This window comes from Mustelus asterias, chromosome 15 (genome assembly GCF_964213995.1).
Source record: "Mustelus asterias chromosome 15, sMusAst1.hap1.1, whole genome shotgun sequence".
NCBI lineage: Eukaryota > Metazoa > Chordata > Chondrichthyes > Carcharhiniformes > Triakidae > Mustelus > Mustelus asterias.
This window is the reverse complement of record NC_135815.1, coordinates 20884253-20903234: the sequence shown is the minus strand read 5'-3', so window position 1 is coordinate 20903234 and position 18982 is coordinate 20884253. Positions and strand designations below refer to the sequence as shown.

Sequence of the window (18982 nt, the reverse complement as noted above, 5' to 3'; positions counted from 1 at the left end):
CCATGATGAATATTTACTACCAACCACCACCCTCTGTTTCCTATCCGCTAGCCAATTCCTGATCCAATTTCCTAGATCACCCCCAATCCCATACATCTGCATTTTCTGCAGAAGCCTACCATGGTGAACCTTATCAAACAGGATCAGCCATTTAAATGCTGTGGCTACAAGAACAGGTTAGAGGATGGCATACTAGTCACTGGCCTAGATGATTGATGTTCCAACAACATGCCAACCAAAACTGCATTGACCTTTCGTCCCTTTCCAGCAGGAAATCCCGGCCCCAGTTCTTCTAGGTTTTACTTATGAATTTTGCATTCCGTTTCATCTTAGTGAATCGACACTGCATGGTCGCTGTTGGTATGGTATAGGTACTCTATCGTCTCTCTATATCAATATAGTATTGGTACTATATGGTCTCCGTGTATCAGTATGCTATTGATACCGTATGGTCTCTGTGTATCAGTATGGTATTGGTACTATATGGCGTCTCTGTATCAGTACGGTATTTGTACTGTATGGTCTCTGTGTATCAGTATGATATTGTTCCTGTATGTTGTCTCTCGATCAGTATGGTATAGGTACTGTATGGTATCTCTGTATCAGTATAGAATGGCTACTGTATAGTCTCTGTATATCAGTACGGTATTGGTACTGTATGGTATCTGTGTATCAGTACGGTATTGATACTGTATGGTATCTCTCTATCAGTATGGTATTGGTACTGTATGGTCTCTGTGTATCAGTATGGTATTGATACTGTATGGTATCTGTGTATCAGTATGGTATTGATTATGGTATCTGTGTATCAGTATGGTATTGATTATGGTATCTGTGTATCAGTATGGTATTGATACTGTATGGTATCTGTGTATCAGTACGGTATTGGTACTGTATGGTATCTCTGTGTCAGTATGGTATTGGTACTGTACGGTCTCTGTGTATCAGTTTGTATTGGTACTGTACGGTCTCTGTGTATCTGTATGGTATTGGTACTGTACGGTCTCTGTGTATCTGTACGGTATTGGTACTGTATGGTATCTCTGTATCAGTATGATATTGGTACTGTACGGTCTCTGTGTATCAGTTTGTATTGGTACTGTATGGTCTCTGTGTATCAGTACGGTATTGGTACTGTACGGTCTCTGTGTATCTGTACGGTATTGGTACTGTATGGTATCTCTGTATCAGTACGGTATTGGTACTGTATGGTATCTCTGTATCTGTACAGTATTGGTACTGTATGGTATCTCTGTGTCAGTATGGTATTGGTACTGTACGGTCTCTGTGTATCAGTTTGTATTGGTACTGTACGGTCTCTGTGTATCTGTATGGTATTGGTACTGTACGGTCTCTGTGTATCTGTACGGTATTGGTACTGTATGGTATCTCTGTATCAGTACGATATTGGTACTGTACGGTCTCTGTGTATCAGTTTGTATTGGTACTGTATGGTCTCTGTGTATCAGTATGCTATTGGTACTATATGATATCTGTGTATCAATATGGTATTGGTACTGTGTGGTATCTCTGTATCAGTATGGTATAGGTACAATATGGTCTCTCTGTGTCACTATGGTATTTTTACTGTATGGTATCTCAATACCAGTATGATATTGGTACTGTACAGTCTCTGTTTATTAGTATGGAATTTTTACTGTATGGCATCTCTATATATGTATGACATTGTTACTGTTTGGTATCTTATTGGTATCATATTGGTACTGTATGGACTCTCTATATCGGTATGGTATTCCCTATGGTCTTTTGGTATAGGTAAGGTATTGTTACTATAATGTTCTTTCTATAATAGGGTGCCCAAAACTCCCTTACCTGTTATTTAAGCGATGTTTTCTGCAGCATTTTTGTACTTAAAGCTCCTATTCATTGAGTCCAGAATGTAATTGGCTGTTTTGATGGTTTTTGTGCCATTACTGGATATACTGTGAATTACTGGTCATATGACCTCATAGGGGTTTTCAATTTAAGCTTTGTTCCTAACATAAATTCAGATTCGGAATTCTAAGGCTTCTTGCTCAAAGACCCAGCATTCGATTTTGCACTTCTTGCAAATAGACATTGGAAGGTTGTGGGTTGGGAACTGGTGTGTGTTGGGGCAGGGAGTTAGTGGCGGTTGTTGAAATTTAAAATGAGCTTGGAGAGGACATGAGACAACTTACAAATGAAACGACATAAACATCAAGAAAAGGCCAAGAGATCCTGAAGGGAGGTTCGCTTGGGAAAAGATGGGATGTGAAAGAGGCTGCTGAATATCAGGTCCGTGAGTTCCAAACACACTGGGCGGGATTTTATAACCTCGCTCGGACGAGATCGTAAAACCGCGCCCGAGGCCAATTGGTATTTCCGTTCTACGAGCCTCGTCCACTCTGATTCCGTGGCGGGCAAGGTGAAAGAGTTCCGGCCACTGTTGAAGTTGAGGGTTTAGCATCAGGGGGCAGTGCTTAAGGGTTCGTGAGGGAAAGAAACAAGGACCTATCTTTCCTTCCCAGGATGGTCGCTGAGTAGTGGGTGGCTTTGGGAGTGTAGAGTGTGAGACCTGATGGTGTTTCATATGATCCAGCCTATTGTGACAGTCAGCCACACCAGATATGTGCAATCTGTACTTCCTGGGCTTCAGGGAGCAATGATGGGAGCCATAACAATGCAAACAACAAGGGTGGGAGAGAGTCAAGACCTTGCTGGTCAGAAGAACATCAAGGTGAAGATTTGAGTGTAGTTCAGCAGATCACTTGCTGCAGAAATAATGTGATGAATGAAAGGCAAAGGGCATGGGAATTGGAAATTTGAACATGTAAGTGACTTGTAAAGATTTTTTTGATGTAGTAGGAAGTTTGGCGGAGTTTGGATTGCTAAAGGTACACTTGATTAGAGATGGCTTTGTCTGTGATTGAGACTATGTGGAGAAAACATGTGATAGCAAGGCCTAGGCTATGAATATGGATGTGGGAGGTAACATAGAAGGAGAGGTTTAGGGAGGGCAGAATTAGCATAATGTCAGAAGTGAACAGCTGTGATTTTTGGAATTTAAGGTAAATTAATGATGAGAGTAGTGCTTAAAGAAAGTCGTACTTTTACCTTATGATGCGTTAGGAGAGGCAGTGGCGTAGTGGTATTGTCACTAGACTAGAAATCCAAAGACCCCAGAAAATGCTCTGAGATCCTGGGTTTGATTCCCACCATGGCAGATGGTGAAGTTTGAGTTCAATAGAGAAAAGCTGGAATTAAAAACAGTCTAACGGTGACCATTAAACCATTGTCCATCATTGTAAGAGACCCATCTGGTTCACTAATGTCCTTTAGGGAAGGAAATCTGTCATCCTTACCTGGTCTGGCCTACATGCTCCAGACCTACAGCAATGTGGTTGACTCTTAAAATGCCCTCAATCCAAGGTTAGTTAGGGATGGGAAATAGATGCGGCAAGCTCCCATGAATGAACATTAAAAAAACACAACAAATATAACATTCATTCCCTAAGTCGGTATTCCCAAATGGCAATAAAAAGTTATAGAATTCCTGCAGTGTAGAAGGAGGCCATTCGGCCCATCGAGTCTGCACCAACCACAATCCCACCCAGTCCCTGTTCCTATAGCCCCACATATTTACCCTGCTAATCCCCTTGACACAAGGGTCAATTTAGCATGGCCAATCAACCTAACCTACACAGCTTTGGACTGTTAGAGGAAACCGGAGCACCCGAAGGGAACCCAGACAGGCATAGGGAAAATGTGCAAACTCCACACAGACAGTGACCGGAGGTTGGAATTGAATCCAGGTCCCTGGCGCTGTGAGACAGCAATGCTAACCACTGTGCCGCCGTACCGCTCACATGAGTTGCTTTGTGTTAACATTCAGGATACAGATGCCCTGACTGCAGCTGTTTGACTTTCATTCGAAAGGTGTATTCTGAGATTGTTACCTACATTCAAATCAAAGGAACACTGTGCAAAAATGAATTTAATATCATTCGACCTGACGTTGTCTAGTTCATTGCCGTGATCAGACGTATGCCAGTAAGAATAACTGGTACAACACACAGATGGATAGGTTATGTTCCCTTGGCTACAGATAGCAGTGACAGATAGTTATGAGTTTTGCTAATAGCGGTAACTTTTCATGAATACAAATACTTTGAGGCTACCTATAGCAACGTGACAAAACCCAGCCAGAATGTAAATAATTTGGTAATTCCCTGATCAATCAGTCAATGGAAAGCGCACAAGCTGCAAGTAACCGGGATTGATTCTATGCATATAATTTATTTGTAACCATCCTCCATTACGCTGCATTTTACTGGAGAAATTATCTCATTTTTTTAAAATTGGAAGATTGCCGTTGTTTCAATTGTGAGTTTTATTTAGCTGTCGTTCGTACTCTGTTTGAATAAACTCTGGCTGCTGTAAACTTTGCTGTGAGCCATTAAATTGGAATTGCTGACCTCCGTGGTGTTCTCATGGATGATACACTGCTCTCTTTATGGCTCTCAGCTTGGCTGGTCATATCTTTAATACAGGCTATTCAATTTCTAGGAGAGTTTGGCCCGTCTACAGCGAGCATTTGCTCGAAAGTGGGAATTTATTTTTATGCAAGCAGAAGCACAAGCAAAGTGAGTATAAGAGAATTTATTTGGATTTTCGAGTGACATTTTCCTCCGCCGTTTAGCTCTCACCGGGACCTATATATTTATGTGGCTTCACCTCTGTTAACCTGCTTGGCTGAAAATGCGGTGTTTGAAAATGAAACATTTGACTGGTTTGAAATCATGCTATCTCATGCTAACCTAAAGTTTATTTTATTAGTGTCACAAGTAGGCTCACAATGCAGTAACTGCAATGAAGTTACTGTGAAAATCCCGTAGTCGCCACACTCTGCCGTCTGTTCGGGTACACTGAAGGAGAATTTAGCATGGCCAACGCATCTAGCCAGCACGTCTTTCGGACTGTGGGAGGAAACCGGAGCACCCGGAGGAAACCCACGCAGACATGAGGAGAACGTGCAGACTCCGCACAGACAGTGACCCAAGCCGGGAATCGAACCCGGGTCCCTGGCGCTGTGAGGCAGCAGTGCTAACCACTGTGGCACCGTGCTGGCCCTAATCTAAGATGGAAATTCAACCCCACAACCAGCCTATCATCAATATTGTCTTCTTCTGTCCCTGGAACCTTGCCCCCAGCATTGCTGAAATCCTCAACCAAATCTTGGCCAACTCAAGAAAATACTTTTCTGTGTCACGCTTCACTAACCCCTCTGTCTCCATTCTTCACACCCACCGGATGGTCCAGAACTCTGCATCACATGCCTGTGTTTAGGTCAACTATCTTTGGTCAACTCTTTAACTGCATCCCAGCATACGATCCTCATATTCATTTTTGAGTTTAGGGATACGTAGCGGTTAACGCTGCTGCCTCACGACACTGGGGTTCAATTCCGGTCTGAGTGGAGTTTGCACATTCTCCCCGTGTCTGCATGGTTTTCCTCCAGGTGCTCCGGTTTCCTCCCACACTCCAAAGATATGTGGGTCAGGTTGATTGGCCATGCTAAATTGCCTGTTCGCGTTAGGGGGACCAGCAGTATTAATTCCTGGGAGGGATTTACACAGATAGGTCCTGGGTGGGATTGTTGTCAGTGCAGGCTTGATGGACCGAATGGCCTCCTTCACTGTAGGGATTCTATGATACTATAATTCTATAAACACTCATTCTCTGAATATGGATTAACTGTCACTACCAGAAGGTAGACTTTGGGTCAGAAAATTCCTGCCTTATGTAATTCTCTTTCCAAAAACTCTGTTGTACTCCTTGTATTTGAATACCTCCTAAAAATACCCTGGGTATTTCATCTCTCAATCTATACCCACCCTCCCCCATCAAATTCTATTCATCCCTGCTTAATGCTCATCTTTAAAGATCTTTAGGGTGCCATTCTTAACTTGAGAAGTATTACTCAATACATGTGAAATTGTTGCTGATATTGCACTGTTCTTTTTCGCAGAGTTGATAAGAAAAGGGACAAAATCGAAAGGAAAATTCTTGATAGCCAGGAAAGAGCATTCTGGGATGTACACAGACCTGTGGTAAGTAGATTTTTGGATATAAAAAAATACGGCATTTGAAATCTGATGCGAGGATTTTGGGCGGGTGAGGTTGAGGGGTGCAGGTCGGGATATTGGAAAACGATCCACCTTCTCGAACAAATATCCCCAAAAATGATGCTTTCCAGCTGTGGCATTAGCACAGCTGTAGCATGTACTATTGCAGTGTAGACTGTCAATAGATAGATCTTACTGTAATTTTTAAATAAACATGAACATCTGCATCAGTGGGCGCATTGACTCCTGTTGTTGTTTAATGATGCATTTGTGTTTACAAACCTGATAAATTGCTTTCAGGTCTCTTTATCAAGCCAAGGATACCCCTGCGAGTTAAAGCAAACTTGATCATGTAAAATGGAAAGAAGATATTTAGTCAAGCTTCGAGAACCTACTAAAAAAATGTAACAATGTAACAAAGTAATTAAGAGCCATTAAAAGGGCAGGTTTGTAAAAACTGTGATGATAAAGTGCTTCCTCCTTAACACAGCAAACCATGACATAAATTAGCAACATGACCATGAAGCTTCTTCTAACTGTACTCTACAAGAGATATGTTGTGGTCACTATTGTTCATCGTGCTTTAGCAGAGGTGGTGTACGTAGGATGAGGGAGATTGGAAATAGCCCCTTATCACTGGATTTCTGCCCATTCTGTTGTATATCAACTTCACATAGTGAGACCTTAAGGTGAGCATCAGAATTTTTGTCCAGTATAAACAAAAGTTCCATTTTAGTTTTAGCATTTAGTCGTAGTATTGTAATATTGTCGAGAGCTTCAAGTTTCTAGGTTTCCAGATCATCAAACATCTGTCCTGGTCCCTCCCGCTGATGCTATAGTTAAGAAAGCCCACCAATGCCTCTACTTTCTCAGGAGGCTCAGGAAATTCGCTATGTCCACTACAATTCTCCCCAATTTTTACAGATGCACCATAGAAAGCATCCTTTCCGGGTCTATCACAGCTTGGTATGGCTCCTGCTCTGTCCAAGACTGCAAGAAACTACAAAGGGTTGTGAAAATAGCCCAGTCCATCACACAAACCAGCCTCCCATCCATTGACTCTGTCTACACTTCCCACTGCCTCGGAAAAGCAGCCAGAATAATCAAGGATCCCATGCACCCTGGACATACTCTCTTCCACCTTCTTCTGTCGAGAAAAAGATAGAGAAGTCTGAGATCACGTACCAACTGACTCAAGAACAGTTTCTTCCCTGCTCCCATCAGACATTTGAATGGACCTACCATATATTAAGTTGATCTTTCTCGACACGCATTCTGTGACTGTAACTCTATATTTTGCACCCTCCTCCCCTATGTACTCTATGTAAGTAATCTCACAACACCAGATTAAATTCCAACAGGTTTATTTGGTAGCACAATCTTTCGGAGCACTGCTCCTTCATCAGGTGAGTGCAGGATTTGTTTCACAAACAGAGCATATATAGACACAAACTCAATTACAAGATAATAGTTGGAATGCGAGTCTTAACAGGTAATCAAGTCTTTACAGGTAAAGACAATGCGAGTGGAGAGAGGGTTAAGCACAGGTTAAAGAGGTGTGAATTGTCTCCAGCCAGGACAGTTAGTGAGATTTTGCAAGCCCAGGCAAGTCTTGGGGGTTACAGAGAGTGTGACATGAACCCAAGATCCCGGTTGAGGCCGTCCTCCTGTGTGCGGAACTTGGCTATCAGTTTCTGCTCGCCGATTCTGTGTTGTCGTGTGTCTTGAAGGCCACCTTGGAGAACGCTTACCCGAAGATCAGAGGCTGAATGCCCTTGACTGCTGACCCTTGACTGCTGAAGTGTTCTCTGACAGGAAGGGAATACTCCTGCCTGGTGATTGTCGAGCAGTGTCCATTCATCCATTGTCATAGCGTCTGCATGGTCTCGCCAATATGCCATGCCTCGGGATATCCTTTCCTGCAGCGTATCAGGTAGACAACGTTGGCCGAGTTGCAAGAATATGTACCGTGTACCTGGTGGATGTGTTCTCACGTGAGATGATGGCATCCGTGTCGATGATCCGGCACATTTTGCAGAGGTTGCTGTGGCAGGGTTGTGTGGTGTTGTGGTCACTGTTCTCCTGAAGGCTGGGTAGTTTACTGCGGACAATGGTCTGTTTGAGGTTGCGTGGTTGTTTGAAGGCAAGTAGTAGGGGTATGGGGATGGCTTTGGCGAGATGTTCGTCTTCATCGATGACATGTTGAAGGCTCCGGAGAAGATGTCCAGGGAAGTACTGGACGACGAAGGGTACTTTGTCCGCCATGTCCTGTGTTTGTCTTCTGAGGAGGTCGGTGCAGTTTTTCGCTGTGGCACGTCGGAACTGTCGATTGATGAGTTGAGCGGCATACCCTGTTCTTATGAGAGCATCTTTCAGCGCCTGTACCTGTCTGTTGTGATCCTCCTCATCTGAGCAGATCCTGTGTATAAGGAGGGCTTGTCCGTAGGGAATGGCTTCTTTAACATGTTTAGGGTGGAAGCTGGAGAAGTGGAGCATCGTGAGGTTGAAATCTTGGGTTTATGTCACACTATCTGTAACCCCACGACTTGCCTGTGCTTGCAAAATCTCACTAACTGTCCTGGCTTGAGATAATTCACACTTGTTTAACCTGTACTTAACCCTCTCTCCACTCGCATTGTCTGCACCTGTAAAGACTTGATTACCTGTTAAGACTCGCATTCCAACCATTATCTTGTAATTGAGTTTGTGCTCTGTTTGTGAAATAAATCCTGCACTCACCTGACGAAGGAGCAGCGCTCCGAAAGATCGTGCTCCCAAATAAATCTGTTGGACTTTAACCTGGTGTTGTGAGACTACTTGCTGTGTCTACCCGAGTCCAACACCGACATCTCCACATCATATGTACTCTATGAATGGTATGTTTTGTCTGTATAATGCGCAAGAAACAATATTTTTCACTGTATCCCAATACATGTGACAATAACAAATCAAATCAAATATGAGGTCTATCAGCACACACATGCTGGGTGGAATTTAATGTCTGCTACAGGGGCTACACCCATCACTTAGAGAACTAAAGGGAATCCGGGAGACCTGATGCAATACACCAGGCAATCAAGCACTTACCTGCACAGTATCAGGCCTCCCACTCGATTAAGGTCTCATGAGAAGAACACAACAACATAAGAACTAGGAGCAGGAGTAGGCCATCTGGCCCCTCGAGCCTGTTCCGCCATTCAATAAGATCATGGCTGATCTTTTTGTGGACTCGGCTCCACTTACCCGCCATTCACCATAACCCTTAATTCCTTTACTGTTCAAAAATATATCTATCCTTGCTTTAAATTGTCTCAGTGGGTTGAGCTGTTGTATGGATCCCCAGACTGAAGTGAGTGTGCGCAGGATAAGGAGGGGTTTCCCACCTAATGTGGAGCAAGGGCAGGGGGGAGGCTTCCTGCGGCACCACTCCCCACTCCCCCCCAACCCCCTCCACCCCCCGTCGCCCTTCCTGACGTCATGTCCCCCGATGTGGCACAGAGTGCCTGTGAAAGAGGGACCATCCACCTCCCACCTGGAACTTGACTGTGGGTAGTTGGAAAGTCTCCACCCTACCCTCCTGCCCCCAATCAAATACCCCGCCTTCTGAATTCGGTTTGAGAATGGGCGTTAAATTCCAGTCACAATTGCGCTTTGACGTATGCTGTGCCTTGAGCATGTCCTCGGCAATGGGCCATGGAGGCAAGCTACCGCTGCATTGACAATAAGTCAATATTTATAGCTTTTACAGAATATCTTAAAGTAAAATTTTTCTTGAGCTCCGAACCAAGTGTTATCTTTAATTTTTGGCAGGTTATCTTTTGCTGATTTCTGCCCAAAATTTCTGCCAGAAATTAGTTGCTGGAATTATTATTTTGAAAATTGAGATTTTATGCACGTTTTGCATTATTTGATGAATGTGTTTCCTCTGAGGAAAATTCATCATGTTCTTACTGGACAAATACATTTCACAAATAGAATCTTTGTTTCCACTAGTCTTAACTTCACCCAAAATCCTTTGGCTTCATTATTGGTCAGGTCTGTCGCCGACAATGTGTTGACATGTTTCCATTCTGCATTTCATTCGTTGCCCTTTTTGTGGGGTCTTTTGTTGCCCTCCTTCGGCGGTGTTTCATTGGCCGCCTTCTGGGTTTTTTTAGAGCTGTCCATCTGGGCTCTTTCCATGTCCTCTTTCTGGCATCTTTCAGTGCCTTCATTTGTCTCCTTCTGCCATTTTCTTTTGCCCACTTTCTGAGGTCTTCGAATTGCCTTTTTTCTGAGATCTTTCTTTGCCTCTTACTTGAGGTCTTCATTGCCTCCTCCGAGGTCTTGCATTGTCTCTTCTGTACGATAGTTATCCAGAATCTAGAAATGGTTCTAATTCTCCTAACTTTTCTGGGTAACTATTGAGGTACGGCAGTCAGAAACATCTGAAGTGCAGGATCTCAGTGCAGTGCAATTGCCGAACGAAGTTTGCACTTCACACAGGCGATAGCTGTGCAATCCTTACCAGGGAACCTACATTTGGGAGGAGTGGAGGATGCCCCAGTGCACTGCTTCTGGGAGGCTTCCTGTCAATGATTGACACAATTTCTAGTGGAATTTCTTTCCAATCAGAAATATTGCTTAACACCAGATAATACATTGGAAACACATTAAATTGTTGCTAAGTGAATCAACAGAGACAGACTTTAGAAAATGGAAATAACCATTTCGCTGTTCCAAGGACAGGGAAAATGAAAACCAGCGATGAGTAATTCAGTCTGTTGATCGATGTCTTGCGCCAATTGGAAGCCTAATGAAAAAACACAACTTAAAAGAAGAAAACATTCTCCTTATGAATAAAAGATTCTTTCTTTCACACGGCATACTTAGGCTGGGATTCTCCCAAAAAAATTCAAAGTCCCCAATTTTCAAGAAAATGAGAGCAACTCTCGCTGATTTCTTTCAGCATGATTTCCAGAGCAAATCTCCGACACTCCATTCATCACAGATGAACCCCAGCTGGGGTTCCCTCTGAAAACCTGGGGGTGGGACCTATTCCCACCCGAGAGCTGGCAGCATAGCGCTGAACGGGCCACTGCGCATGCACCGGTCTGTCAGCCCTGAGATCGGCGCATGTGCGGTGAGACTGATGTCTCTGTGCCTGCTAATGAAATGGAAATGAAGATTTCCATATTGTAATCAGTTCTGTGCCAATTTCCAGTGTGGAACTGGTGACGCTGAAAATCTTCGGCTGGGAGACACGCGGAGGTCGTGGCGCCCACCAGGAAGCCCGCAAACGGCCTCCATTGATGTCTCCTGACCCGTTGCGATTCCCTCAGCACAGCGGCCTGAGGGAATCACACCCTTAGTGTCCCTCTTCTGGCTAATTGACAGTTTACCTAAGGTGAAAAATGATTGATATTACAATCTATTACAGTCAATAATACTGTTCTTTGTTTAAAACAATATGTCCCGTTCCTGAAAAACACATGTGCTAATGTTTGGTCTCAAAAGCAGTAAGAAAAGCTAAGATTATGTTCCTGCAAACAAAATAACTACCTGTAGGAAGAATGAACAATGCAGAATTGCAGGATAATAAACTATGTTAAAATCTGAGAAGGATGGCCATAGGTTACCGGTTCCCTTGCAGTTTCAAGTCTCGCTACAATATTTGAAGGTGAGGAGTTATCAGCCCCATCACACAGAAGAAATAACCTTTGACAATGCTCAGCAACATGTTTTACAAATTATTTTGCTGGCTTTCTTAAAGATTAGGTTAGTCTATTACTAGTACAGTAAACTCTTGAGGAGTCAGATCCCAGGAGAACCACTTTGAGATTCAGGTTAAGCAGAGCTTCATGATAGCTGCAGAGGCCAGTGGAAGTCAAAGTGTTTGTCATGCTTTTTTTTTGTGTGAGGTTTAGCTATGTTTATATGCTCAGCGCATATCCAACACCGCATTTAGCTATGTTTATATGCTCAGCGCATATCCAACACCGCATTTAGCTATGTTTATATGCTCAGCGCATATCCAACACCGCAATCAGAATGTACCTCATATGTATGTAAGGCTATGTATTAGCTTTGAAACAGACCAGGACTGAGCACTGGAAGAAGTGGGTATTTTTTTTTCTCTATTCAGCATGCTGTTTTCAGTCTTGAGAGGTACAATCCATCATGTCGTCACAGATTTTGCCACACTTGCATGCTTTGCATGTTGCTTCACACAGAAATCTCGATGTGAAATAAAGGCTGACCCAACGGTTAATATTTCGGTGTACTTGGGCCATTCCACCCTGACTGGTCAACGTGGTCACGTGACCCCTGGTGGAAGAGGCCAGCTTGACTGCGTCACAGAAGTAACTATTCCGTGAAAGATTTCAGTATTTTTCTTGCCGGCACTGAACATCAGACAGACCTGTGCAGAATTTTGATTAATCACAGACATTGTCCCGTGGGCTTTTGTTATCTTGCTGGCTGGAATGCTTGATAACTTTGACACAAGCAGAATATTGTGTCATCCAATTTTGACTAATCAAGGTTCTAATATAAGTGATTTCTCCCTTTAGTGCACAATGTAAAGTATACTCCTTTGCAGCAATGGCATCTTGTCAGTGTTACAAGACATCTCAGATACATTTGAATATATTTTAGTAATTTCCTCACACTATATACTCTTGCAATGCATTTTCATGCATATAGTATTTGCATGGGGGAGCTGATGGCGTAGTGGTATTATCGCTAGACTATTAATCCAGAAACTCAGCTAATATTCTGGGGATCTGGGTTCGAACCCCTCCCCGGCAGATGGTGGAATTTGAATTCAATAAAAATATCTGGAATTAAGAACCTACTGATGACCATGAAACCATTATCGATTGCCGGAAAAACCTATCTGGTTCACTAATGTCCTTTAGGGAAGGAAATCTGCCATCCTTACCTGGTCTGGCCTACATGTGAGGCCAGAGCCACAGCAATGTGGTTGACTTTCAACTGCCCTCGAGCAACTAGGGATGGGCAATAGACTTTGGCCAGTCAGCGATGCCTACGTCCCACAAATGAATTTTTAAAAACCCATTGAGAAGGAGCAACATAATATTTGGGATGTCAACATGAAAATTGTACATCACATAACAATTCACCAGCAATATGTTTTGAGAAGGACCATCCATACTTTTCTGAAGCGCAGATTGGTACTACTGATATGCTGGTTCAAGAAGCCTGTAACATTTCATTGAATGGCCTTCAGTGTACTTTCTACATGACTGAAGATGGTCAGAAACTTAGAACAAAATGAAATTAATGGCAGGGTGTTGGGGAGAGTTATAGAACAAAGAGATCTAGGGGTATAGGTTGATAGTTCCTTGAAAGTGGAGTCACAGGTGGACAGGGTGATGAAGAAGCCATTCGGCATGCTTGGTTTGATTGGTCAGAACATTGAATATAGGAGTGTGGACATCTTGTTGAAGTTGTATAAGACATTGGTAAGGCCGCACTTGGAATACTGCGTGTACAGTTCTGGTCACCTGGTATAGAAAGGATATTATTAAACTCGAAAGAGTGCAAAAAGGATTTACTCAGATGCTACCGGGACTTGATGGTGTGAGTTATAAGGAGAGGCTGGATAGACTGGGACTTTTTTCCCTGGAGCGTGGGAGGCTTAGGGGTGATCTTACAGAAGACCTATAAAATAACGAGAGGCATAGAGAAGGTAGATAGTCTCGAAGGTAAGGGAGTCTAAAACTGGAGGGCATCACCTTAAGGTGAGAGGGGAGAGATACAAAAAGGTTCAGAGGGGCAATTTTTGCACAGAGGGTGGTGAGTGCCTGGAACGAGCTGCCAGAGGCAGTTGTAGAGGCGGGTACAATTTTGTCTTTGAAAAAGCATTTAGACAGTTACATGAGTAAGATGGGTATAAAGGGATATGGGCCAAATGTGGGCAGTTAGGAATAGCTCAGTGGTAAAAACTGGGTGGCATAGACAAGTTGGGCAAAAGATCGTAAACCTCTATGACTCTATGGGCAGAATTTTACCGACATGTTCCGCCCAAGGCCAACGGAGAATGCTCTTCTCCGAGCCTCGTCCGCCCCCGGAATCGGGGGAAACGTGCTGGTAGAATTCCGGTCTATCACGCAAGAAGAAGTTACTGTGTAATCCAGTAACTTTAAGAGTCTGAGAAATAAACTGTCAATACAGGGTGAGAAGTTCTTCTCATTATAATCCTACCACAAACACCCTTACAACTCCAAAAAGGCGTCCATAGTGCACACACACTTGAGGGGTGAATCGCACGGGGCTTCTTATTGATAGGGGTGTCAGAGTGGTGCAGTGAAAATTTGCCAGACCATGAATTTGCATGCAAACTTGATTTAAGGCCAGCGGTACTATGTGGGTAAGCTCAATTCTTCAGCTAGCACACTCTCCCAGCCTCGCAAAATTGAGCACATGGCCGGCATTATTTAAAGGGATCATTAACGGTTAAATGATTAATTGCTCGTTGATTTCTTTTGTCTTTCGTTACGATTCTACAAGTGTTTGGTGCATTCTATAGTTGTTTCAAGTTGTAAAAGTCTACAGGGAATGGTATGGCAGGTGCTGAACAATTTTCTTATGGCTTCGAGGCTTCTGCATGAACCAGTCTCCAACTGTAAGCACAGGCCTTGAAATACAGCAAGACCTGGAGAATGAACAGTGGTCATGCAAAGCAGGACAAATTGCGAGAAGAGGAAGGGTGAGGAACTGAAGGGGAAGTGCTCTCAGCAGGAGGCTATATCCAGTCAGGATGTTCAGAGAATAATTCTTCTACATGATCCTCAGTGAGGAATAATATATGAGACACCTGCACTTTGGTTCACACACCCACACTGGAATTTGTCATCCGGGACGCTCACAACCTGCAACCGCAAAACATTGCAAACATCGCATTGACAGTATCTGAGAGGATGCCTGTGGCGATGAACTTTATGGACCTGGCTCCTTCCAAGCTGGCTCTGGAAAATCACCGCCTCCCTGTTTGGACCCATTCTTCTCTCCCTCAAACTGAATGTAAAATTTGATAATATTATGATTGCTGCTACCTAGGGGGTTATCAATTATTCCTATCTTGTTGCACAATCCCAGGTCTAGTTAGGCCTGGTCTCTGGTTGGCTCCAGAATGTGCTCTTCTCAGAAGCTGTCCTGAAGACATTCTATAACTCTTCATTTAGACTACATTTGCCTATCCAGTTTTTCCAGTCTGTATGTGGATTAATATTTTAAAATTTCCGTTAATAAATTTTGCATCATGATCCCATGTCTATTTTCTGGGAAACGCTTCTGAGTTTTCGAATATCCTCCCTGTAGTGTTTTATGAATTATCAAGTTATGTGCTTATTTTGTAGGTATTTTAAATGAATTCTTTGTCAAGTCACATCAAAAGCAAAGTTGAAATTCTATAAAGTGTCATGTTATGATAGGTAGTGACAGATCCAATTATAGCTTACATGGTTATAAGTAACATTGTTGAATGCAATAAATTGCTTGCCTGTCTTATCCACAATGCAAAGTCTTTGTGTTACATAATAGCCCAATATATTTTATCTAATTTAAATGATATAATGTGGGGAAATGAAAATGATGTTCATAAGTGGTAGGCTGAGTCAGTGATTAAAGAGTAAAATCATTAACATGCACAGGAGTACTAGCTGTACCTTAAACATTTAATTGTGTGCTTTCGTCACCTTCAGTCTTCTTCATTCCTCCTTTTATTTCATGAATATAACAACAGAAAGCTACAGGAATTAATTAAAAGTCTGACAACTTGTCCTTGATGACGCAGTGGCTGTATTAATAACTTGCTGCTAACACACCACGCAACGCAATGATTGGCTGCTATTTCCAGAAAGGCTGGATGAATAGCTTGACATTCTTTCCACTACATCTTAATAAAGTCATAAAACTAAATGATATGGCAGCCTATAAAGGTTTGTCACTGGAAAATGCAAAATTTGTAAAGCTGTTAAAGTTAATTGTTCTTTTTTATTGCTACAATTAATATAAGCTTGGCTTAAGAAAATAATTTATCCCAAAGGTTGTTCCTGTTTAGTTTTAAATGTTAATTACGTTCTTTGAGGTCATTTTGGTAAATTATGAAGTGCAGCATAAAGACAAATTCGAAGACAATTGAGACAGTTAAAGGGGGTATCCAATTTTTAAAAATCACTCAAGCAGACACATGCGCACTGGAAGAGTCCCTATTGATGGTTTAGTCAGAACGGAAGTGACTCCGGGGATGGCGGGACTGATGTATGAGGAGAGATTGACTAGGTTAGGATTGTTTTCGCTGGAGTTCAGACGAATGAGGGGGGATCTCATTGAGACTTATAAAATTCTAATAGGACTAGACAGGGCAGATGCAGGGAGGATATTTCCAATGCTGGGGGAATCCAAAACCAGGGGTCACAGTTTGAGGATTCAGGGTAGACCATTTAGGATGGAGGTGAGGAGACATTTCTGCACCCAAAGAGCGGTGAGCCTGTGGAATTCATTAGTTGATGCTAAAACATTGAATGTATTCAAGAGGCAGCTGGATGTAGCACTTGGGGCGAATGGGATCAAAGGTTATGGGGAAGAAGCAGGATTAGGCTATTGAGTTGGATGATCAGCCATGATCGTAATGAATAGCGGAGCAGGCTCGAAGGGCCAAATGGCCTCCTCCTGCTCCTATTTTCTATGTTTCTATGACTCCCCACTATAAACCAATCATTTCCTCAGGGGTTCTCTCATTGGTCACTGCACTTCAGCAGGAACCCTGGCATACGCCGCCATTTACATCGTTACTCCTGAAAATTCCCCTTTTGTTACACGAGAAGTCATGATGTGGAGATGCCGGCGTTGGACTGGGGTGACCAAATAAACCTGTTGGACATTAACCTGGTGTTGTTAAAACTCTTACTGTGTTACACAAGAAAACAGACAACACTGAGAAAACTTTATGTCCTGCCTTGTGGTGGGGAGGGCACTTAATCAGGTGGGAGGATGGCCTTCCTTCATGTTGCTGCCTTCCCAACCTTGTCAAAATTAAATATGGGGGAGAGAGGTCCATGATGAGACTTCCTGCACCGCCATTGCTTGACAAGGGCAGTTAATGAACCTTTAAGAGGCTCACTGCCCATTGGGGTGTTAATCCAATGGTGGGCGGGTCTGTCGCCATGTGGGAAGAGCAATAAAGCAAACCTGTGTAAACTGCTGTGGTCCATGGGTGGTGGGACAGGGGGGTTGTTGCCTTGTCCACAGACACCCTCATTGCTTGATCAAGGGACCCAGCATTGGAAAGGGGGAACCAACTTGCCCTTGCTGGCAACCCTGCTCCCCACTTCTCCGCAAACCCCTGCTGCCTTTAGCCTAGGCTGTTCCTCCATTTTAGGCCTTTCTTTACTCTCAATCCTCGGAGAGGCTAATGGACAAAAGCGCTGAGGGGCCAGTAGCTCTCAGGGGTGGAATTTCCACCCCTGGAATCTTTGATCCTAGGGGTGGCATGTCTGAGGGACACTTCATAATGGGGGGAAGTGGGGGGCTTCTTAGAATAGGTGATGCAATTCTCTTGCTGGCTGTCCAGTTGGCAGATCAATGCCTCCATAAAATCACTTGCCCTGCCCACCCTCCACCACACACGCACACACAGACACACACACACATACACACACACACAAACACACGTACACACACTCACACACAATGGAAATCCTATCCCTTAGAAGTTTCCTGGAGAAAGGACAAGCAATAAGTAGTTGTGACCATGTGTGCCTAGCAACTGGCCTTTCATACACCTAACACAGTTTTATTTTATATCTATAATGCATGCCCATCCATTCAAATGCCAGAGCCTAAATCTACCCCACTAATGGAGATCATGTTCAGACAATTTATTTATATACATGTGGATTGTGTTTTTATTCTTCCAGTGCCAATGTAGCATTGGAATGGGACTTTTTGCTCACCTTCTGAATCCCCCCATTTTTCTAGGTTAACCATTGTTGGCTCTATGGGGTGGGATTGTGACAGGATTCCCGCTGGCAAGAGAGACATTTGGTGGCAGGGTCTCTACTGCAGAACTGGAATGAAGTCTTAAAGGGAGAGAAGATGCCTAAAGATAAAAGGAGCTTTTACGCGATGGATGGGAGGAGTAGCCGCAATGGTGTCTGCAGGTTATGGGTGTTTGAGAAGGACAGGTGAAGGGATATTGAGGCTGAGGTAGGGATCTAGTGATAGGCTTCACTGATTCAATTTCCTACCATTACCACTACTTCCCTGCAGAGTTTCAGGCTGAATAATGGGGGATTCAGAAGGTGAGCAAAAAGTCCCCTCCCAATGCTACATTGGCACTGGAAGAATAAAAACACAATACACATGTATATAAATAAATTGTCTGAACATGATCTCCATTAGTGGGGTAGATTTAGGCTCTGGCATTTGAATGGATGGGCATGCATTATAGATATAAAATAAAACTATTAGGTGTATGAAAGGGCGGTGGTTAGGCACATATGGTCACGACTACTTGTTGCTTGTCCTTTCTGCTGGAAAGCTCTAAGGGATGGGATTTCCATTGTGTGTGTGTGTACATGTGTGTGCGTCTCTGTGTGTGCGTCTGTGTGTGTGTGTGCGTGCGTGCATGCATGCGCGGCAGGGGATGGGGAGGGCAGGTGATTTTATGGACGCATTGATCTGCTAACTATAGTACCTTATACTACCTAATCCAATGAACCTTTTAGATGCCATCCCAGTGCCCAAATGCAGTGAGGTGACCATCCAACAGCTGTTGAGGTGTGCCTCTTGAGATAGAGGTGACTATTTGCCTCCTTGAGCTGGGTTGTGAGAAGGTCCTGAACAGTCAACACCACATCCATTGCTGC

At 43.4% G+C, this 18982-nt stretch overlaps 1 protein-coding gene across 1 annotated transcript in view; it reads left to right on the top strand.

Annotated features, from left to right (window-relative positions):
* The window catches only part of LOC144504901 (regulator of G-protein signaling 7), a 416072-nt gene that overhangs the window by 350888 nt on the left and 46202 nt on the right, over positions 1–18982 (top strand). Inside the window, exons 7-8 of the mRNA XM_078230649.1 lie at positions 4549–4625; positions 6011–6092. Coding sequence (XP_078086775.1) covers positions 4549–4625; positions 6011–6092 — 159 coding nt within the window. The remainder of the gene's footprint in view (positions 1–4548; positions 4626–6010; positions 6093–18982) is intronic.